The following is a 16,503-nucleotide window of genomic DNA, read 5'->3' as shown; positions in this document are numbered from 1 at the left end:
TCTGTAATGCCCATGTAACCTTGTAATATCTGGCTCAAATACTGCTGGTATTTGTTTTATGGTACATATTCTTGTTCTTCTCTGCACCCATAATTGTGTTATGGGGCTATTTTTCTTTACTGGACTGTAAGGATTTTGAAGTTCTATGGTCCTACTCATGTTTTTTCTCTCTCTTCTTTGTAACTAGGACCTTTCACAGAACAGGTACTCAGTAAATAAGTATTAAAGGAAGGAATGCCATTCATCATACTACTTTTATCCCAGGCTATTTACTTATTGACTAGAAATAGGGCAACGGGGCCGGGCGCGGTGGCTCAAGCCTGTAATCCCAGCACTTTGGGAGGCCGAGACGGGCGGATCACTAGGTCAGAGGATCGAGACCATCCTGGCTAACACAGTGAAACCCCGTCTCTACTAAAAATACAAAAAACTAGCCGGGCGAGGTGGCGGGCGCCTGTAGTCCCAGCTACTCGGGAGGCTGAGGCAGGGAGAATGGCGTGAACCCGGGAGGCAGAGCTTTGCAGTGAGCTGAGATCCGGCCACTGCACTCCAGTCCGGGCGACAGAGCGAGACTCCGCCTCAAAAAAAAAAAAAAAAAAAAAAAAAGAAATAGGGCAACGGGGGTGGGGGGGGATCAAGAAGGGTTACGGTCAGCAGTTTAAATGGCTGGGTAGTATCTTTCTTAATCTCATTTGGGTTGGGCTAGGGTTTACAAAAAAGGCATGAAGCCTTAAAATTAATAGATAATTCTTGATAGCCTGGCTGCCCATGAAAACTACAAAATAATTGACTTTTATGATGCCGTTATCTCAAGCGAATATGCCACCCATAATTTTGAAAACGTCAGTGTTTAACCAACTAAATGTGAACTGAATAGTTATATTTAATTCATTCATGCAAATTGTGATGAACTATTACCACAAAAAGGGTGTCTGAAGGATTAGGCATTTGATGGCATTCAAGTAATCCATGTATTATCAGTAAGACTCTTGGGAAGGAGGAGCCAGAAGAGTAACAATGGAAAAAGGGAAAATCAAGCTGCCTTGGTTTGATTTGATTTTTTTTTTCTTTTGGAGAGTCATTGCTACATATAATGCGTAAAAATCTCGGCTAGGCACGGTGGCTTATGCCTGTAATTCCAGCACTTTGGGAGGCCGAGGTGGGTGGATCACCTGAGGTCAGGAGTTCAAGTCCAGCCTGGCCAACATGATGAAACCCTGTCTCTACTAAAAACACAAAAATCAGCCAGGCATGGTGGCGGCCTCCTGTAATCCCAGCTACTCGGGTGGTTGAGGCAGGAGAATCACTTGAACCCAGGAGGTGGAGGTTGTAGTGAGCCAAGATCATGCGACAGAGTGAGACTGTCTCAAAAAAAAAAAAAAAAAAAAATCTATTGGACCAACAGAGAGACACATATGGACTATTTGTTAATGTCTCTGTATTTAAGGAAATGGTAGTTGCAAGTATATTTTGCATTAAAAGCACAATAATATATATTAAATATATGTAAATTCTGCTGAATGAATTTACCACCCTAAATGCTTCAAGTTAATTCCCAAGTCCAGTAGTTTCAGATCTACTGGGTCTGTGGCCTGTCTTCCCTACAAGTGTCCAGGCAGATGCAGTGAGGTGAAGGAATCCTGAATTGGGTAGAAGTTCCCACTGACCTCCAAGGCCCCCTCTAGCTCTACTCTGTGAGTCACTGCTTGAGGCTTGGGATGCCAGAGTGCGAAAGATTCTGCCTACCCTCACTGGATTTGGCCTATTCCGAGATGGCTTTCCTTGGAGTGAATGGCACCTTACAGTACTTACTGTTACAGGGAGATTATTGTTTTGTAAAGTGCATTCCTCAGACAGAATGTCCTGTATAAATGTTACAGTTAATTGACATTTCATAATGCCTCTGTTGATTCACTTCTTAAAAACAAATGGAGTGTTTACTGCTCAGTAAACATCTCATCTTGGAACCTGCTAGTATTTATAAGGAGGGTGATTAAAGAAAGTCTAAACAATGAAAGAAGGAACAAAAGATTTGCTACTGCTGTGAGGACTAGCAGCCCACTCTTCCCATTTTTCCAGATAAACCATTGGCTTAGGAATTGTACAGTATAATAATAAACTAAAGTGGTATTTAATCCCCATTCTTATTTATGGCTTATTGCCAGAGTTTAGTCATAATGTAGATACAGAAAAACATATGTTGGATATGGGCAAATTATTTAATAAATGGCAGACTCTCTATTGAATAAACCTGTTTAGAACCATGACCTTGTATTTCAACAAAATGAATAATAATTAACTCTATGGTTATTAAAACCCTAGACATAGTTTTTGTCTCCATGAAAGTTTATAAAAGAAATTAAGGTAAAACTTAAAGCCAGTATGACTTCATTTAAAATAATATTTGACTTCAGGCATATACCAAATATGACTTATTGTCATATTTGACCAAATGTCTTATTATTCTTTAAAAATGCATTGGACATCCGAATATGGTTTGTCTCCAGCTCCTTTGCCCCCAGTTTCTTGCTTTCCATGTGAAGATTTTTCTATGTAGTACTTTGCACTATTAGGAAGAAGATAAAGCCTGTGCCACAGAAAATGCATTTTTATTTTACTGGCTCATGAAAAAGAATTTATTTTTTAAAACTCACTATTTCTTTCTTATTTCTATCCTTACCCAGGACAGTAGCTTAATAGGTTTCTTGAAAATTGTAGGAAGACTTAGGAGTTAACATTGTTTTACCATTAAATCATGCCTCTATTACTTGATGCTTTCTCCAAGAATGATGGCAGATGCTTTTGAAGTTCTGGTACATTTGACAGAAAGCAAAATCTCAGTATTGAAAAGTTTTGAATTTTTTTTTTTTGTTAATATATTGTGTTATACTCCACTGTGGAACTTTTGAGTCACTCTTGGCTAGTGGAGTAGCAACAAAAAAAAGTGCTTTAAAGTCTAGTATATATTTGGTAAAAGTAAGAAAAGTTTGTTTTAGGACCTACTGCTTTTTTTTTTTTTTGAGACATGGTCTCCCACTGTCACCCAGGCTGGAGTGCAGTGGTATAATCATAACTCACCGCAGCTTCGACCTCTCAGGCTCAAGCGATCCTCCCGCCTCAGCCTCCAGAGTAGCTGAGACTACAGGAACGTGCCACTGCATCTGGCTAATTTTTTAATTTTTTGTACAGACAAGGTCTTTCTTTGTTGCCTAGGCTGGTCTTGAACATCTGGCCTCAAGCAGTCTCCCATCTCAGCCTCCCAAAGTGCTAGGATTACAGGCATGAGCCACACCTGGCCTGCCCCCCCCCCCTTTTTTAACTGAATTATGAGATTATGAATTTGTCAGCTAGATATGAATGTATTTTCTCCTTCTCTGTCTCTCTTTTTCATTTCCCATTATTGGCTATTACAGTTGAGTATCCCTTATCCAAAATGCTTGGGACCAGCAGTGTTTCAGATTTTTTTGGATTTTGGAATATTTGCATATATATAGTGAGATATCTTGGGGATAGGACCCAATTATAACTGAAATTCACTTATATTTCATACATATTTTATATATATGAAATATATATAAGATGGCCTTGAAATGGCCTTGAAAACCAGATGGGTTTAGACTAACATAGCCTGAAGGTAATTTTATACAATATTATTAATACTTTTGTATAGACAAAGTTTTTATTGCAGCCTGTCACATAAGGTCAGGTGTGGAGCTTTCCACTTGTGGCATCATATTGACACTGAAGAGTTTCAAATTTTGGAACACTTTGGATTTTGGATTATGGATGCTTGACCTGTAATTGCTTTCCAGAATGATGTTTTCACATAAATTAAAGGCCGTAAATTGAAAGGAGGTTTCAGAATCACTTATTCATTGTTCACAACTTACCAGATTTTTCCTATTACCTTTTATGTCCTGTAAAATTCCAAAATGTGGAGGAATAGTAGGGTAGAAGAATAAACTTACTAATGTGGTAAGTGAAATGATAGCAGTTGTGCTTAAATTTCTAAGTAGATGATTTGGTAGCTAAGAATAATTTACAAATATTTTAAATTTTCTACTATATATGGAAACTATATATGGAAACATCTATTATATATGGAAATTAAACTGGCACACATGAAACGGAATAATACAGATATGATCTAATTTTGTTGTAAATGGAGTGTTAAGTGTTAAAGTTTTGTGGGAATGGGGTTGGGATGGTGGGAGTTAGCCCGTACCCCTGGAAGCTCCAGTACTTAGGGTCGGCCTCCCAGTTGGCTGTAGGAATGAGTGTGATTTGGGAGAGGTAGCAGGGAAAGGAGAGGGGATGGTATGTGCATGGTATAGTTGTGCAGGTTGATCAACATGGAGTTGAAAGTTGCTGTTAAAAGTAGATAAAAGGGGTGGGTATGATGAAACTAGATAAAGAATGGCCTTGAAAGCCAGATGGGTTGAGAGTCGACAGGCAGCTGTGGAGTTTTTTGGGGAGATGTGGTTTGGTGTCAGAGAGATTTAAGAAAGCCCCTGTAGTTAGTGAGGGCAGCTTCTGCTCATGCCCAAGCCTGTCCTTTGCTGTCTTTGCTCAGACCCCAGGGACTCTATGTGTCCTCCTTCCCTCCTCAGTGCATCCCTTTGGTTTTTCTCCCCGTGTACATCCCCAGACTCATATTTTCTCTTTCAGCAACCAGCCTTGAATTAGACATTCAGGTTCTTCCTCATATTTAGTCATCCCCCCTTATCCTTCCAAGGCCTCTAGTGAATGCATGAAACCAAAGATAGTACATAACCCTATACGTACTATGTTTTTTCCTACACATACATACCTATAATGAAGTTTAAATTATAAATTAGGCACAGTAAGAGATTAACAGCAACAATAATAAAATAGAAGAGTTATAACAACATGCCTTCTGTATGCCAAACCCCATGACATGCAGCTTACCTATGTAACAAACCTGCACATGTACCCCTGAACCTAAAATAAAAGTAAAAAGTAAATAAATAACAGTATGCCAGCATCATGACTCTTGTGCTTTGGGACCATTATTAAGTAAAATAAGGGTGACTTGAATAGGCACTGAGATACTATGACAGTCGATCTGGTAGCCCCCATGGCTATTAAGTGACAGCATAGAGATACTAGAAAAAGGGATTATCCCAGGTAGGATAGGGTGGGACAGCACAAGATTTTACCATGTGGTGAAGAACAGCATGCAATTTAAAACTTATGAATTGTTTATTTCTGAAATTTTCCACTTAATGTTTTCAGACTGTGGTTGGCCAGGGGTAACTGAAACTGTGGAATGGAAACCATGGGTATGGGAGGGCTACTATACAATTCCATACAACTTATTATTTCTCCAGCTTACTGTAGTCACAAGCAGGTTTGTCTCCACCACTTCACATATAGCCTATCAAGGGCCTCAGTGCCTTCACAGAACTGAATCAGTGGTCTGTTCTCATGTGACTTGAGTCTAAGCAACATTGCGCATGGCTCACCACTTCCCTCTTGAAACACATTCTTCCCTATGGCTGGAGGATAACATGCTGTCCTTGAGGAGAGCATACTGACTTCCTTTTCCTCCTACCTCCCTGGCCAGGTCTCCTTTTCTGGCTTCCCTCCTGCTTGACTTCTCAACTTCAGCACTCCCTGGGTTCATTCCTGGCACCTTTTTTTCCCTCTGGCTGCATCCTCTCAAGTGGTGTCATATGATTCATCACCTGAAATTCTGTCTAACATTGACCAACCCTAAAGATTCATTAGCAACTTTGTCCTAGCCCATGAGCAGAAGGTTAGTATCTAGCAGTCTACTGGATCTCTCCATTTGGATACTTGATGGGCACTTCAAAGTTAACATGTCCAAAATGCACCTCTTGCTTTTACCCCAAACCTGCTTTCCTTTTGGTCCTCCCCTCCACAGTAAATGGCACCACTTCTCACAGGCTACTTAAGCTAAAGCCTAGCCATTGACCTTCATTCTTTTCTTTCACGTAGCTTCCAAATCCCAACTCCAGCTATCAACAATTCTTTTCAGCTGTTTCTCCAAAATAGATCCCAAATGTGACTGTTTCCCTTGTCTCCACTGTGACCTCCCCAGCCTAAGCCTCCCATGTGGGAAAGTCTCCTTGCATCTGCTGCAACCTCCCCTCAGTGCTTCTGTGTCCTGCACTCTGTGTCTACACAGCAGCAGCCAGTGTGGCCTGTTGAAAACCTAAATCACTTCATGTCATGTCTGTGTTCCCACAAAGGGGCAGTGAGAGAAGCACGTTAGTACTGAGAGGAGGTGCTCCATTGGCTTCACTGAGACGCAGGAGGAGGTTTTCCATGGGCCACCTTCTTGGTCCTTTCAGCCTTGTATGCGAACATGAGAAAATAACAGCCTGTGAGATACGACTTCATCATATAATTAAAGTGTAAATAAAGTGTAATCTGTGCACTGAGGGGGAAGTATTAATTTTGATGAGGGGCATCGGGCAGGGCTTCATAAAGAAGATAACATTTTTGCTGGGCCTTGAGGGGTGAGTAGGTTTTCAGTGTGGCTCATTGTATGGGAGAGAGTAGAAGGCTCTGAGGTGGCAGGGAGCTTGGCCTGAAGAGGCACACTGAGTGTCTTAGGTGATGCCTCTTTCAGAGAATGGCAGGGGTTTTGGAGCAGGGCCCAATGAGTAGATAGGATAGGATAGGAGTGGGTAATGAGGCTGAAAACGTAGATTACACTTATTTTGAAGGACTTCAGATGCTGGGTTGAGTTTAGAGTTGGAGTGATGCGGAACTGGCTTTAGGACATTGTATCAAAACGAATTTTTCAGTGGTCAGAAAATCCACTGAAAGTTTTCTTCTTTCTGTCTTCTACCTGATAGTAGTAAGGAAATACTCACGATTGTTAGTGAGATACCACTTTGAAGGCTCTGGATGCTTTAAGTCTAGTTCCCAGGGGAAGGAAGCCCCCTGGTAGAAAGCCTGACCCACGTGGTGTGAAGGAATGCACCCCTCCTTCCCATTAGGCAGGTGCCAGGTGCCTCTGGGCTAAGATGGTGGTCTGTGCTCTTAATTATGAGGAATAGGGAAGGTGGTTTGATTACTAAAGGAGCTAACCCTCACGTGCTCTTTTCTTGCGGGGGTAGGGGGGAGTGTTAGTATGCTATATTAAGTAATCTTCTTAATTCCCATTGTAGGATTAACCACAATGAGCGGTTGGAATTCCTGGGTGATGCTGTTGTTGAATTTCTGACCAGGTAATTAGGCGTTTTTGTTTTTTATAGTTCCTCAATAATTACATTTTATAGGTAACATACTTATTACATTGCTTTCTTTGTAATTAGCCAAATAAGGCATTGATACACCATGTATTTTATCTGTTTTGTAGAGCTCAAAAGCCACATGTCTGTGGCTCTTGCCCTGACAACTCGCACTCATTGATGCTGTAATGAGTGAGATTACAAGATGAAAGGCGGGTGTCTCTGTCCTGTCAAGTATATGTTAAAGTTGCTTACAGCCACAAGAGATCAGCTTGTCTTGGTCTAGATGCTTCAGAGCTTATATTCAATTTGTAAAGAAAGGGATGATATTTTAAAATGTCATTTCAACTTCTAGGATTTGTCTTTGATCCCTTTCTTACTCTTTCTGATCTCAAGGGAAGTAAAGCTTACAAGTAATTTTAATGACCAGATTTGTGTGTGTGTGTGTGTGTGTGTGTGTGTGTGTGTGTGTGTGTGTGTTTCTCTCCAGAAGTGTTTTAGGATCCTTAATTTGAAAGTAGGGGTAGGACGCCAGGCACGCTGACTCACGCCTCTAATCCCAGCACTTTGGGAGGCCAAGGCGGGTGGATCACTTGAGGCCAGGAGTTCAAGACCAGCCTGGCCAACATGGCGAAACCCCATCTCTACTAAAAATACAAAAATTAGCCAGGTGTAGTGGTGCGTGCCTGTAGTCCCAGCTACCTGGGAGGCTGAGGCAGGAGAATCTCTTGAACCTGAGAGGTGGAGGTTGCAGTGAGCTGAGATTGTGCCACAATACTTTAGCCTGGGTTACAGAGTGAGACTCTGTCTCAAAAAAAAAGAAACGGAATAGGGGCAGGAAAGTGTGTGTTGCTTTTCTATACTGACACAATTTCTCTTTTAAAGGGAGACAATACATGCTTCTTTTGGAATTCTGTTGAGCTGTTTTTATTCTCTTTAGGTTATTTCTTTTCACAAGATGGACATAATCAGGAGAAGGGACTCCTCTCTCCAGGGGCCACACATAGCCCAAGGAAAAGCATTTGTTTCACTCCCAAGTTTTAGTATGAAATGTGTTTGCTCTTAGAGTGTGTAATTGATTATTCTGCTTTGTTTTCATCAGAGAACAGATTTCAGAGAAACCTTTTAACAGAAATAAATGTGAAAATATGAGAGAATGGTGCCTTCTAGGTTTAAGCACATTCAGATACATTGTTCTTACCATTTAACTTTCAAAGACTTTAATCAGATCCTTTAGTTTGATTCAGCTGATATCCATTGCACAGAGACTGTGTGCCAGCCCTGTTTCTGTGACTCAGAGCCACAGACAGAATGTTGTGATGCGTATTTATTCATGTACTTCTTTTTTTTTTTTTTTTTTGTAGCGTCCATTTGTACTATTTGTTTCCTAGTCTGGAAGAAGGAGGATTAGCAACCTATCGAACTGCCATTGTTCAGAATCAGCACCTTGCCATGCTAGCAAAGGTACAGAAAACGTCTGCAGCATTTGTAGTTATGTCTGACATGCTCTTCTGTGGCCTATGCATAATTTTGCATTTGAATAAGTAACTCTTTAGGATATATTAGGGGTGTTAATATTTTACAGACCAGGAAGTATTTTTTGTTGAGTTTTAAGGATCCAGTCTTATTAGTTTTGTTACCTTTGTGAGTTTCACCAGCAACTAATGAACTCCACAGTGAGGTAACTTGAGAACAGATGAAGAAAAATTTGACAGATGTGCATGAACAGAGTTAAACATTTGAAATGGAAAAGGAACATGGGAACAAAGCAAAAGAAATGAAATATGCTGTATTTTCCCTTTGTGTAATATTTCTGTAGTACATTTGTTTTTAATGTATGTTAACAAGCCAAATGATAGTTTTGAACAGAAGATTACAGACCATTTTTTATCCACTAGGGGTACTTTATACACCTTTGAGAATCCCCCAAATCACAAATCCTATTAAGATTTAGGGCTTAGGCTGTTCCCTAGCCTCATTGACTTAGCTCAGTAACTAACAGAACCTTTTTATAATTCAGATAAACGTGATCTGATTTGATGTTTCCATCTCCATATGATGTCTTATTATAATAAATCATAGCTGATAAGCACATGGACACTTGCACTGACTCATCAGGGTTCCAGTCCACACTCCTTCTCTTACAAACAGGTGGCCATGGACAAATTGACAAATTGTTGTTCTCTTCTCCAAGCCTCTGCTTTCTCATCTGTAAAATGGAAATGACATTAGCCCTTGGCACACAGCCTGGTTGTGAGAATTAAATGAGATTATGAGCTTTAATGACATCGTTTATAAAGTGCTAGGCATAATACTTGTTTATAGTAATTACACAAAGATGTTAATAATTTTGTAGGGGCTGTTTTTATTGATGCTACCCATGTTCTTGTGATAAATCCTTACATTTTTATAGACCTTTGGGTTTATTTAATAGTAGGTAGAGTGGTGGCTCTTAAATCCCCAAACACTGAGGAGCCACTGGAAAAACTTTTGTGGGTTTTGCCTAATTTGTGTCTTTTCTTCATTTTGATATAAAAGTTTGATTTTGATAGAAAGAGTAGATAAAGCCCATCCTAGGTTTATGACTGGTTTCTTAATTTGATCTTGCCAAGGCATTAATTATATTCAAAATGTGGTTAATTTTAGCTTATGTGTTAGCAATAACACATAGTTTTATTTTATGTGATCACATCATCATTGTAGCTACAGTGGTAGGCTTTGAACTGGTTTTGGTGGCATTTGAGAAAGTAAATACTGATGTCTTCATGAAAACCTGTAAGCAACCAGGTAAGCTAACTTGGTTTTGGCAGGCTCACAATGAATGAAATTTCACAGCTCTATGTAAAACTGCTTAAGTGATTGGTTGATTTAATTGTCACAATGCTTCCTGATCATTCACATAAATGCCACTGGAAATACATATTAATAAGTAGGTTGTCACTCCTTTCCTTATTGTTTTTAGTTTAGGATGTAATGGAATGGCATAATTATTTTTCAAACACTTGTAGGGAGAATATTTACGAAGTGTAGGGAATTGCCATAGCACGAAACAGAAGCTATTATATAACCCATTGGGTGCTGTACAAAGCCATGACTAATGACAGAGGTAGCTAGTTTCTCCCTTCAGGGATTTCTATGTGGTCTTCTTCCACCAAGCCCAAGACTTGCCATTCCCATAGTACTCAACACCCATTGGCTGCAGCAGAAGCCTGTGGCAGTCCCACCTTTCTTCTGTCTAGACCAGTAGTCCTTAACCATTTGGGAGGGGAGGGAATTGATGGAGAATTGTTGACCCCCTTTGAGAATCTAATGAAAGCTCTAGGTCACCTTCCAGACTAATGAACATTTTAACACATAAACAGTAGTATACCACTCTATTCTTTTTAAAAGTTGTACTGATGCCAGGCGCGGTGGCTCATGCCTGTAATCCCAGCACTTAGGGAGGCCGAGGCTGACGGATCACGAGGTCGGGAGATCGAGTCCATCCTGGCCAACATGGTGAAACCTTGTCCCTGCTGAAAAATACAAAAAAATTAGCCAGGCGTGGTGGCGGGCGCCTGTAGTCCCAGCTACTCCCAGCTACTCCGGAGGCTGAGGTAGGAGAATGGTGAACCTTGGAGGTGGAGCTTGCGTTGAGCCTAGATCACGCCATTGCACTCCAGCCTGGGCGACAGAGCAAGACTCTGCCTCAAAAAAAAAAAAAAAAAAAAAAGTTATACTAATGCCTACATGGAAAAATAACGATATAGAGTAGAGACTAGAAGAAGTCAGGAAATTCACATCGCAGCACTCCAGAATACAGTAGATGTTTATAAGATAAAATATGGCTTGCAGTCTGCTCGCAAGCAGGGCTCCAGAGATAGCAAACAATTAGATTTTCCCAGTGAAGTTGTGAAACAGATGAAATTTACATATTCTAGTATAAACTCTTGCACTTTGGGATCAATTTTTAAAAAGAGATATTTTCTGCTCTTGGATTTGTGGTAGTCAAAACTCATTTGAGTATATTTTATAATCGCGGATTTCAAACAGTACAAGATACTACACCATATATGTCTTATTTTTATTGTCTTTGTCTTTTTCCATTATGAATAAATATGGATATTTAAGATACATACTGAGACACACAAAATCTATGTCTGTTGTCCTAGGCTGTTCGTTGACTTGTGAGTTGTTCCATGTTATGTGGCATGTTATTGCTTAGTATTTATTGAATTGAATTACATGGTAATGGAAATGGATTTATTGCATATTTATGCAATGTTTGTCTCTTTTTTATGGAAAGAATTATGATTTCCATTTATTCAATCTCAGGAATTGTATAAAAAATATTCTTTCACATTGTGTCTAGTTCTAAAAGGCTGGAATTGATTTGTATGTTGTAATGCCATGGGATAAGAAATAAGCAGCCACAGAGATCAAAGTAAAGGAAAATTATGAGTAAGATAGTGAAATGAATCCAGAGGTAAAGTTAGTACACACTGACATATTCATCAGTCCTACACCTAGAACTGGGCTACAAAATTGGCTCTAAACTCTTTTGAGGCCAAATCAGAAAAGGAAACACAAAGCACTACGAGCGCTATTTTCAAAGCCCTTAAGATCAATCCAGTTCATTGCTCAGAAGGTCTCACTGAACCCACAGAGAGATGAGTATGGAAACCTCATAAGGGGGACACAAGTGCAGAGATATCGGGGTCCCCAAATCCTCACAAAAAATAAAAATAAAAATAAAGATTTAGAAGTGTAAGGCATTTTGAAGTCTTCTGAGGATCCTCACTCTACCACATAAAAATCTATTTTGGGCCAGGTGTGGTGGCTCACGCCTGTAATCCCAGCCCTTTGTGAGGCTGAGGTGACTGGATCACCTGAGGTCAGGAGTTTGAGACCAGCCTGGCAAACATGGTGAAACCCCGTCTCTACTAAAAATACAAAAATTAGCTGGGCGTGGTGGCGGGTGCCTGTAGTCCCATCTACTTGAGAGGGTGAGGCAGGAGAATCTCTTGAACCCGGGAAGTGGAGGTTACAGTGAGCCAAGATCATACCACTGCACTCCAGCCTGGGCGATAGAGCCAGATTCCGTCTCAAAAAAAAAAAAAAAAATCTGTTTTGTATGGTGCTGACATTGTCAGTACCACATCACTTGAGTCAAAGACGTAAAACTGACTTTCAGAAGTTTGTGTTAGGTTTGTAACTCTCTCCATAGGAATATTGGATGAACCCAGGGGATTATGGTCTCGTAGCAGAGTCTTATTCCAGCCTGGGCTAGTGCTTGGTCTGAATTTGGAATTGGAAAGTTCAGATCTGATCAATTCGGAACCCGGCTTGAACTATTGGAGGTTGTAGAAGCCTGTTTGGGAAAGAATTGAGTTGGTGAAAACTGAGCTGTATTTATAGGACTTCTAATGCATGTTAAACTAAACTGTCTCTTAATATATTTATATGGATTTGTAACCATTCCCCTGCCCCCATCTTGTTTCCACACCAACCCTCTGCAAGAGATGGGGAGTAACTATAGTTAAGATTTTGGCAAACTTTCTTATGTTTTGTCATTGTGAATTTTGTAGAAACTTGAACTGGATCGATTTATGCTGTATGCTCACGGGCCTGACCTTTGTAGAGAATCGGACCTTCGACATGCAATGGCCAATTGTTTTGAAGCATTAATAGGTAATTTCTCTCTTCATAGTCTACTTTCTTGCATGTCTAAACAGTCTGGAGAGCACATAAAATTTTGTGTGGAAACTTGGGACAGAATTACTTGTTCCCAAAGCACAGGACGTTCCTAGTATGACACCTACCACCTTATATATTGTAGTTAATTCAGTTCCTTCAGAGCAGTGAACATGCCTCTTTTTTTTTTGTTTGTTTGTTTGTTTTTTTTTTTGCATTCTTACTGCCTGAATTGGTGTCTTGATGTCATGTAGATGCTTAGTATTTCATGAATTGAAATGAGGTGAATTAATATGGAGATGGATTACTTTCCAGATTTGAGTCAGGATCACATACATAAACGAACAGATTAGGTTGCTGAGAGACTCCATTTTTGCTTTTGATTAAACTATTTGTAATATTTCTGTTTTAAACATCTTGAAAACACCACATTTTAAAAACCCTACCCAGGGTTTGAGTCTGTATAACTGTTACTGATTCACTTGAAGCAAGACTGATGTTGACATTTCACTTCTCACTCAGGCACTTTACTTCCTTGGCTTCTTTTTGACTGTAACCAGAATTAGCCATTGGTATAGGAAAGTTATGAAGAGTTAATTAGCTGGTGATTGCAAGTATGTTTGCTTTACAGTGAAATGTTACAGTAGATTGACAATTTGATTTTTTTTTTTTAAGGTAAATGATCAAGTACATTTTAGCTTTCAAAGGGCTTTGTTCTTATCATTTTTGCCCTCTTCCTTTGAAAATGAATATAAAAGCTTCTCATTGTAGTTTCATGCTTATGATAGTGGCAAGAGAATGTTTAATAATTATCCACAGTCTTTTCACAGCTATGTCTGTTTTTCACAAATATGTCTATTTTCAAAGAATTTGTCGCATGGAATTACTTTGCTGTATACACATAATATTTTTGACAGCTGGTGTTACCATTGCCTCCAGAACCAGTCAGACATGATTCAATTTCCTGTTCCATCATTTATCAGATCTGTGTCTTTGGCAAGCTACCTAATCTCTTTGATCCTCAGTTTCCCCATCTGTGAGATTGTGAGATGGAGATAGTATCACTTACCTTGCAGAGTTGTCGTAATGATCTTAATATCTGATTCTGGCAGCATCTAGTCCAGAGCAAAGTTCTACTTCCTTAAGCTGTCCCCCCAAATCAACTAATATAAGCCTAAATCCTCTAAGTCTTTTCTAACATCCTCCTACTGACGTACCCCATGCTAGTGAAGATAAGAATGTGGAAAGGCTTTGCATGGTACCCAGGACATTAAGTGGTTCCCCAACCACAACAGCTACTACCACTGTACTCTGACTATCATATTTACAACTATCAATAAATAATAAATGTGTTTAGTTGTTAAAAGCCCTGGTAACTAAGTGCCTTAACATTTTACATGGAAAAGCAGCCTTTCTGAAGACAAGTGTAAACAATTGATTTCAAGAAAATATGACTACTCCATTGTCATTGATACCAGTTAAAATGTTACTATAGTACTTCCTGGTTATGATTCATGAGTGTGTGTGCCCAGTGCTTAATTATTCCAAATTAAAGGTAAAGCTTCCTCTGATATTTTATTTGCAGATGTCTTCATTGATCTAGACTCAGGTTTTGTCTATCGGGGTTTTTTTTCCCTTAGGTATCTATATATATTTGATCTGAAATGTAAACTATAAATACATGAAATAAAACTGAACATTTTCTTTACTAAAGTCCAGTATTTGTGCATTGTTCCTTTAGTAAGGTTTATACCTTTACTCTTCATGATAGTTGATATTTGGCCTCTTTTACTTACAATATTAGATTTAGATTTTAGTAAATTGAATTTCGTATTATTTCAGTCTAATTTGTAACAAAAAGCATAGCAAAAAGAGGGAAAATGTCACCTTTAAGACAGTTGCTTCTGAACATGTTGATATGTTTTCTGTGAGTGGTTTTTGGCTTGCATTTTTGCTTTTTATAGAGATAGGTCTTTTTCTTTGACTGTTGATGGAGACTCTCTTTTGGCGTTCTCTGTTTTTCATCTAGGAGCTGTTTACTTGGAGGGAAGCCTGGAGGAAGCCAAGCAGCTGTTTGGACGCTTGCTCTTTAATGATCCGGTATTTCTTTTTTTTTTTTTTTTTATTATTATACTTTAAGTTCTAGGGTACATGTGCATAACGTGCAGGTTTGTTACATATGTATACTTTTGCTATGTTGGTGTGCTGCACCCATCAACTCTTCAGCACCCGTCAACTCGTCGTTTACATCAGGTGTAACTCCCAATGCAATCCCTCCCCACCTCCCTCCCCATGATAGGCCCCGGTGTGTGATGCTCCCTTTCCCGAGTCCACGTGATCTCATCGTTCAGTTCCCACCTATGAGTGAGAACATGCGGTATTTGGTTTTCTGTTCTTGTGATAGTTTGTGCAGAATGATGGTTTCCAGCTGCATCCTACAAAGGACACGAGCTCATCCTTTTTTATGGCTGCATAGTATTCCATGGTGTCTATGTGCCACATTTTCTTAATCCAGTCTGTCATTGATGGACATTTGGGTTGGTTCCAAGTCTTTCCTATTGTGAATAGTGCCGCAATAAACATAGGTGTGCATGTGTCTTTGTAGCAGCATGATTTATAATCCTTTGGGTATATTCCCAGTAATGGGATGGCTGGGTCAAATGGTATTTCTAGTTCTAGATCCTTGAGGAATTGCCACACTGTCTTCCAAAATGGTTGAACTAGTTTACAATCCCACCAACAGTGTAAAAGTGTTCCTATTTCTCCACACACTCTCCAGCACCTGTTGTTTCCTGACTTTTTAATGATCGCCATTCTAAATGGTGTGAGATGGTATCTCATTGTGGTTTTGATTTGCATTTCTCTGATGGCTAGTGATGATGAGCATTTTTTCATGTGTCTGTTGGCTGCATAAATGTCTTCTTTTGAGAAGTGTCTGTTCATATCCTTTGCCCAGTTTTTGATGGGATTGTTTTTTTCTTGTAAATTTGTTTGAGTTCTTTGTAGGTTCTGGATATTAGCCCTTTGTCAGATGAGTAGATTGCAAAAATTTTCTCCCATTCTGTAGGTTGCCTGTTCACTCTAATGGTAGTTTCTTTTGCTGTGCAGAAGCTCTTTAGTTTAATTAGATCCCATTTGTCAATTTTGGCTTTTGTTGCCATTGCTTTTGGAGGTCCTTGCCCATGCCTGTGTCCTGTGTGTCCTGAATGGTATTACCTAGGTTTTCTTCTAGGGTTTTTATGGTTTTAGGTCTAACATTTAAGTCTCTAATCCATCTTGAATTAATTTTCGTATAAGGAGTAAGGAAAGGATTCCGTTTCAGCTTTCTACTTATGGCTAACCAATTTTCCCAGCACCATTTATTAAATAGGGAATCCTTTCCCCATTTCTTGTTTTTGTCAGGTTTGTCAAAGATCAGATGGCTGTAGATGTGTGGTATTATTTCTGAGGACTCTGTTCTGTTCCATTGGTCTATATCTCTGTTTTGGTACCAGTACCATGCTGTTTTGGTTACTGTAGCCTTGTAGTATAGTTTGAAGTCAGGTAGCGTGATCCCTCCAGCTTTGTTCTTTTTGACTTAGGATTGTCTTGGCAATGCGGGCTC

At 39.5% G+C, this 16,503-nt stretch overlaps 1 protein-coding gene across 6 annotated transcripts in view; it reads left to right on the top strand.

Moving 5' to 3' along the window:
• DROSHA (drosha ribonuclease III) overlaps positions 1 to 16,503 on the top strand; it is a 140,093-nt gene that overhangs the window by 93,430 nt on the left and 30,160 nt on the right. For all 6 annotated transcript variants that reach the window (XR_004056362.1, XM_030927417.1, XM_030927416.1 and 3 more), the window contains 4 exons: positions 7,164 to 7,223; positions 8,591 to 8,690; positions 12,794 to 12,896; positions 14,929 to 14,999. Coding sequence is in view for 5 of the 6 variants with exons in the window: in XM_030927417.1 (XP_030783277.1) it covers positions 7,164 to 7,223; positions 8,591 to 8,690; positions 12,794 to 12,896; positions 14,929 to 14,999 (334 nt within the window). In the remaining variant the exon portion in view is untranslated. The remainder of the gene's footprint in view (positions 1 to 7,163; positions 7,224 to 8,590; positions 8,691 to 12,793; positions 12,897 to 14,928; positions 15,000 to 16,503) is intronic.

The sequence above is a fragment of the Rhinopithecus roxellana genome, chromosome 3 (genome assembly GCF_007565055.1).
Source record: "Rhinopithecus roxellana isolate Shanxi Qingling chromosome 3, ASM756505v1, whole genome shotgun sequence".
NCBI classification, from domain to species: Eukaryota; Metazoa; Chordata; class Mammalia; order Primates; family Cercopithecidae; genus Rhinopithecus; species Rhinopithecus roxellana.
Note: the sequence above shows the minus strand (reverse complement) of the source record. Positions and strands in the feature narration are given on the sequence as shown.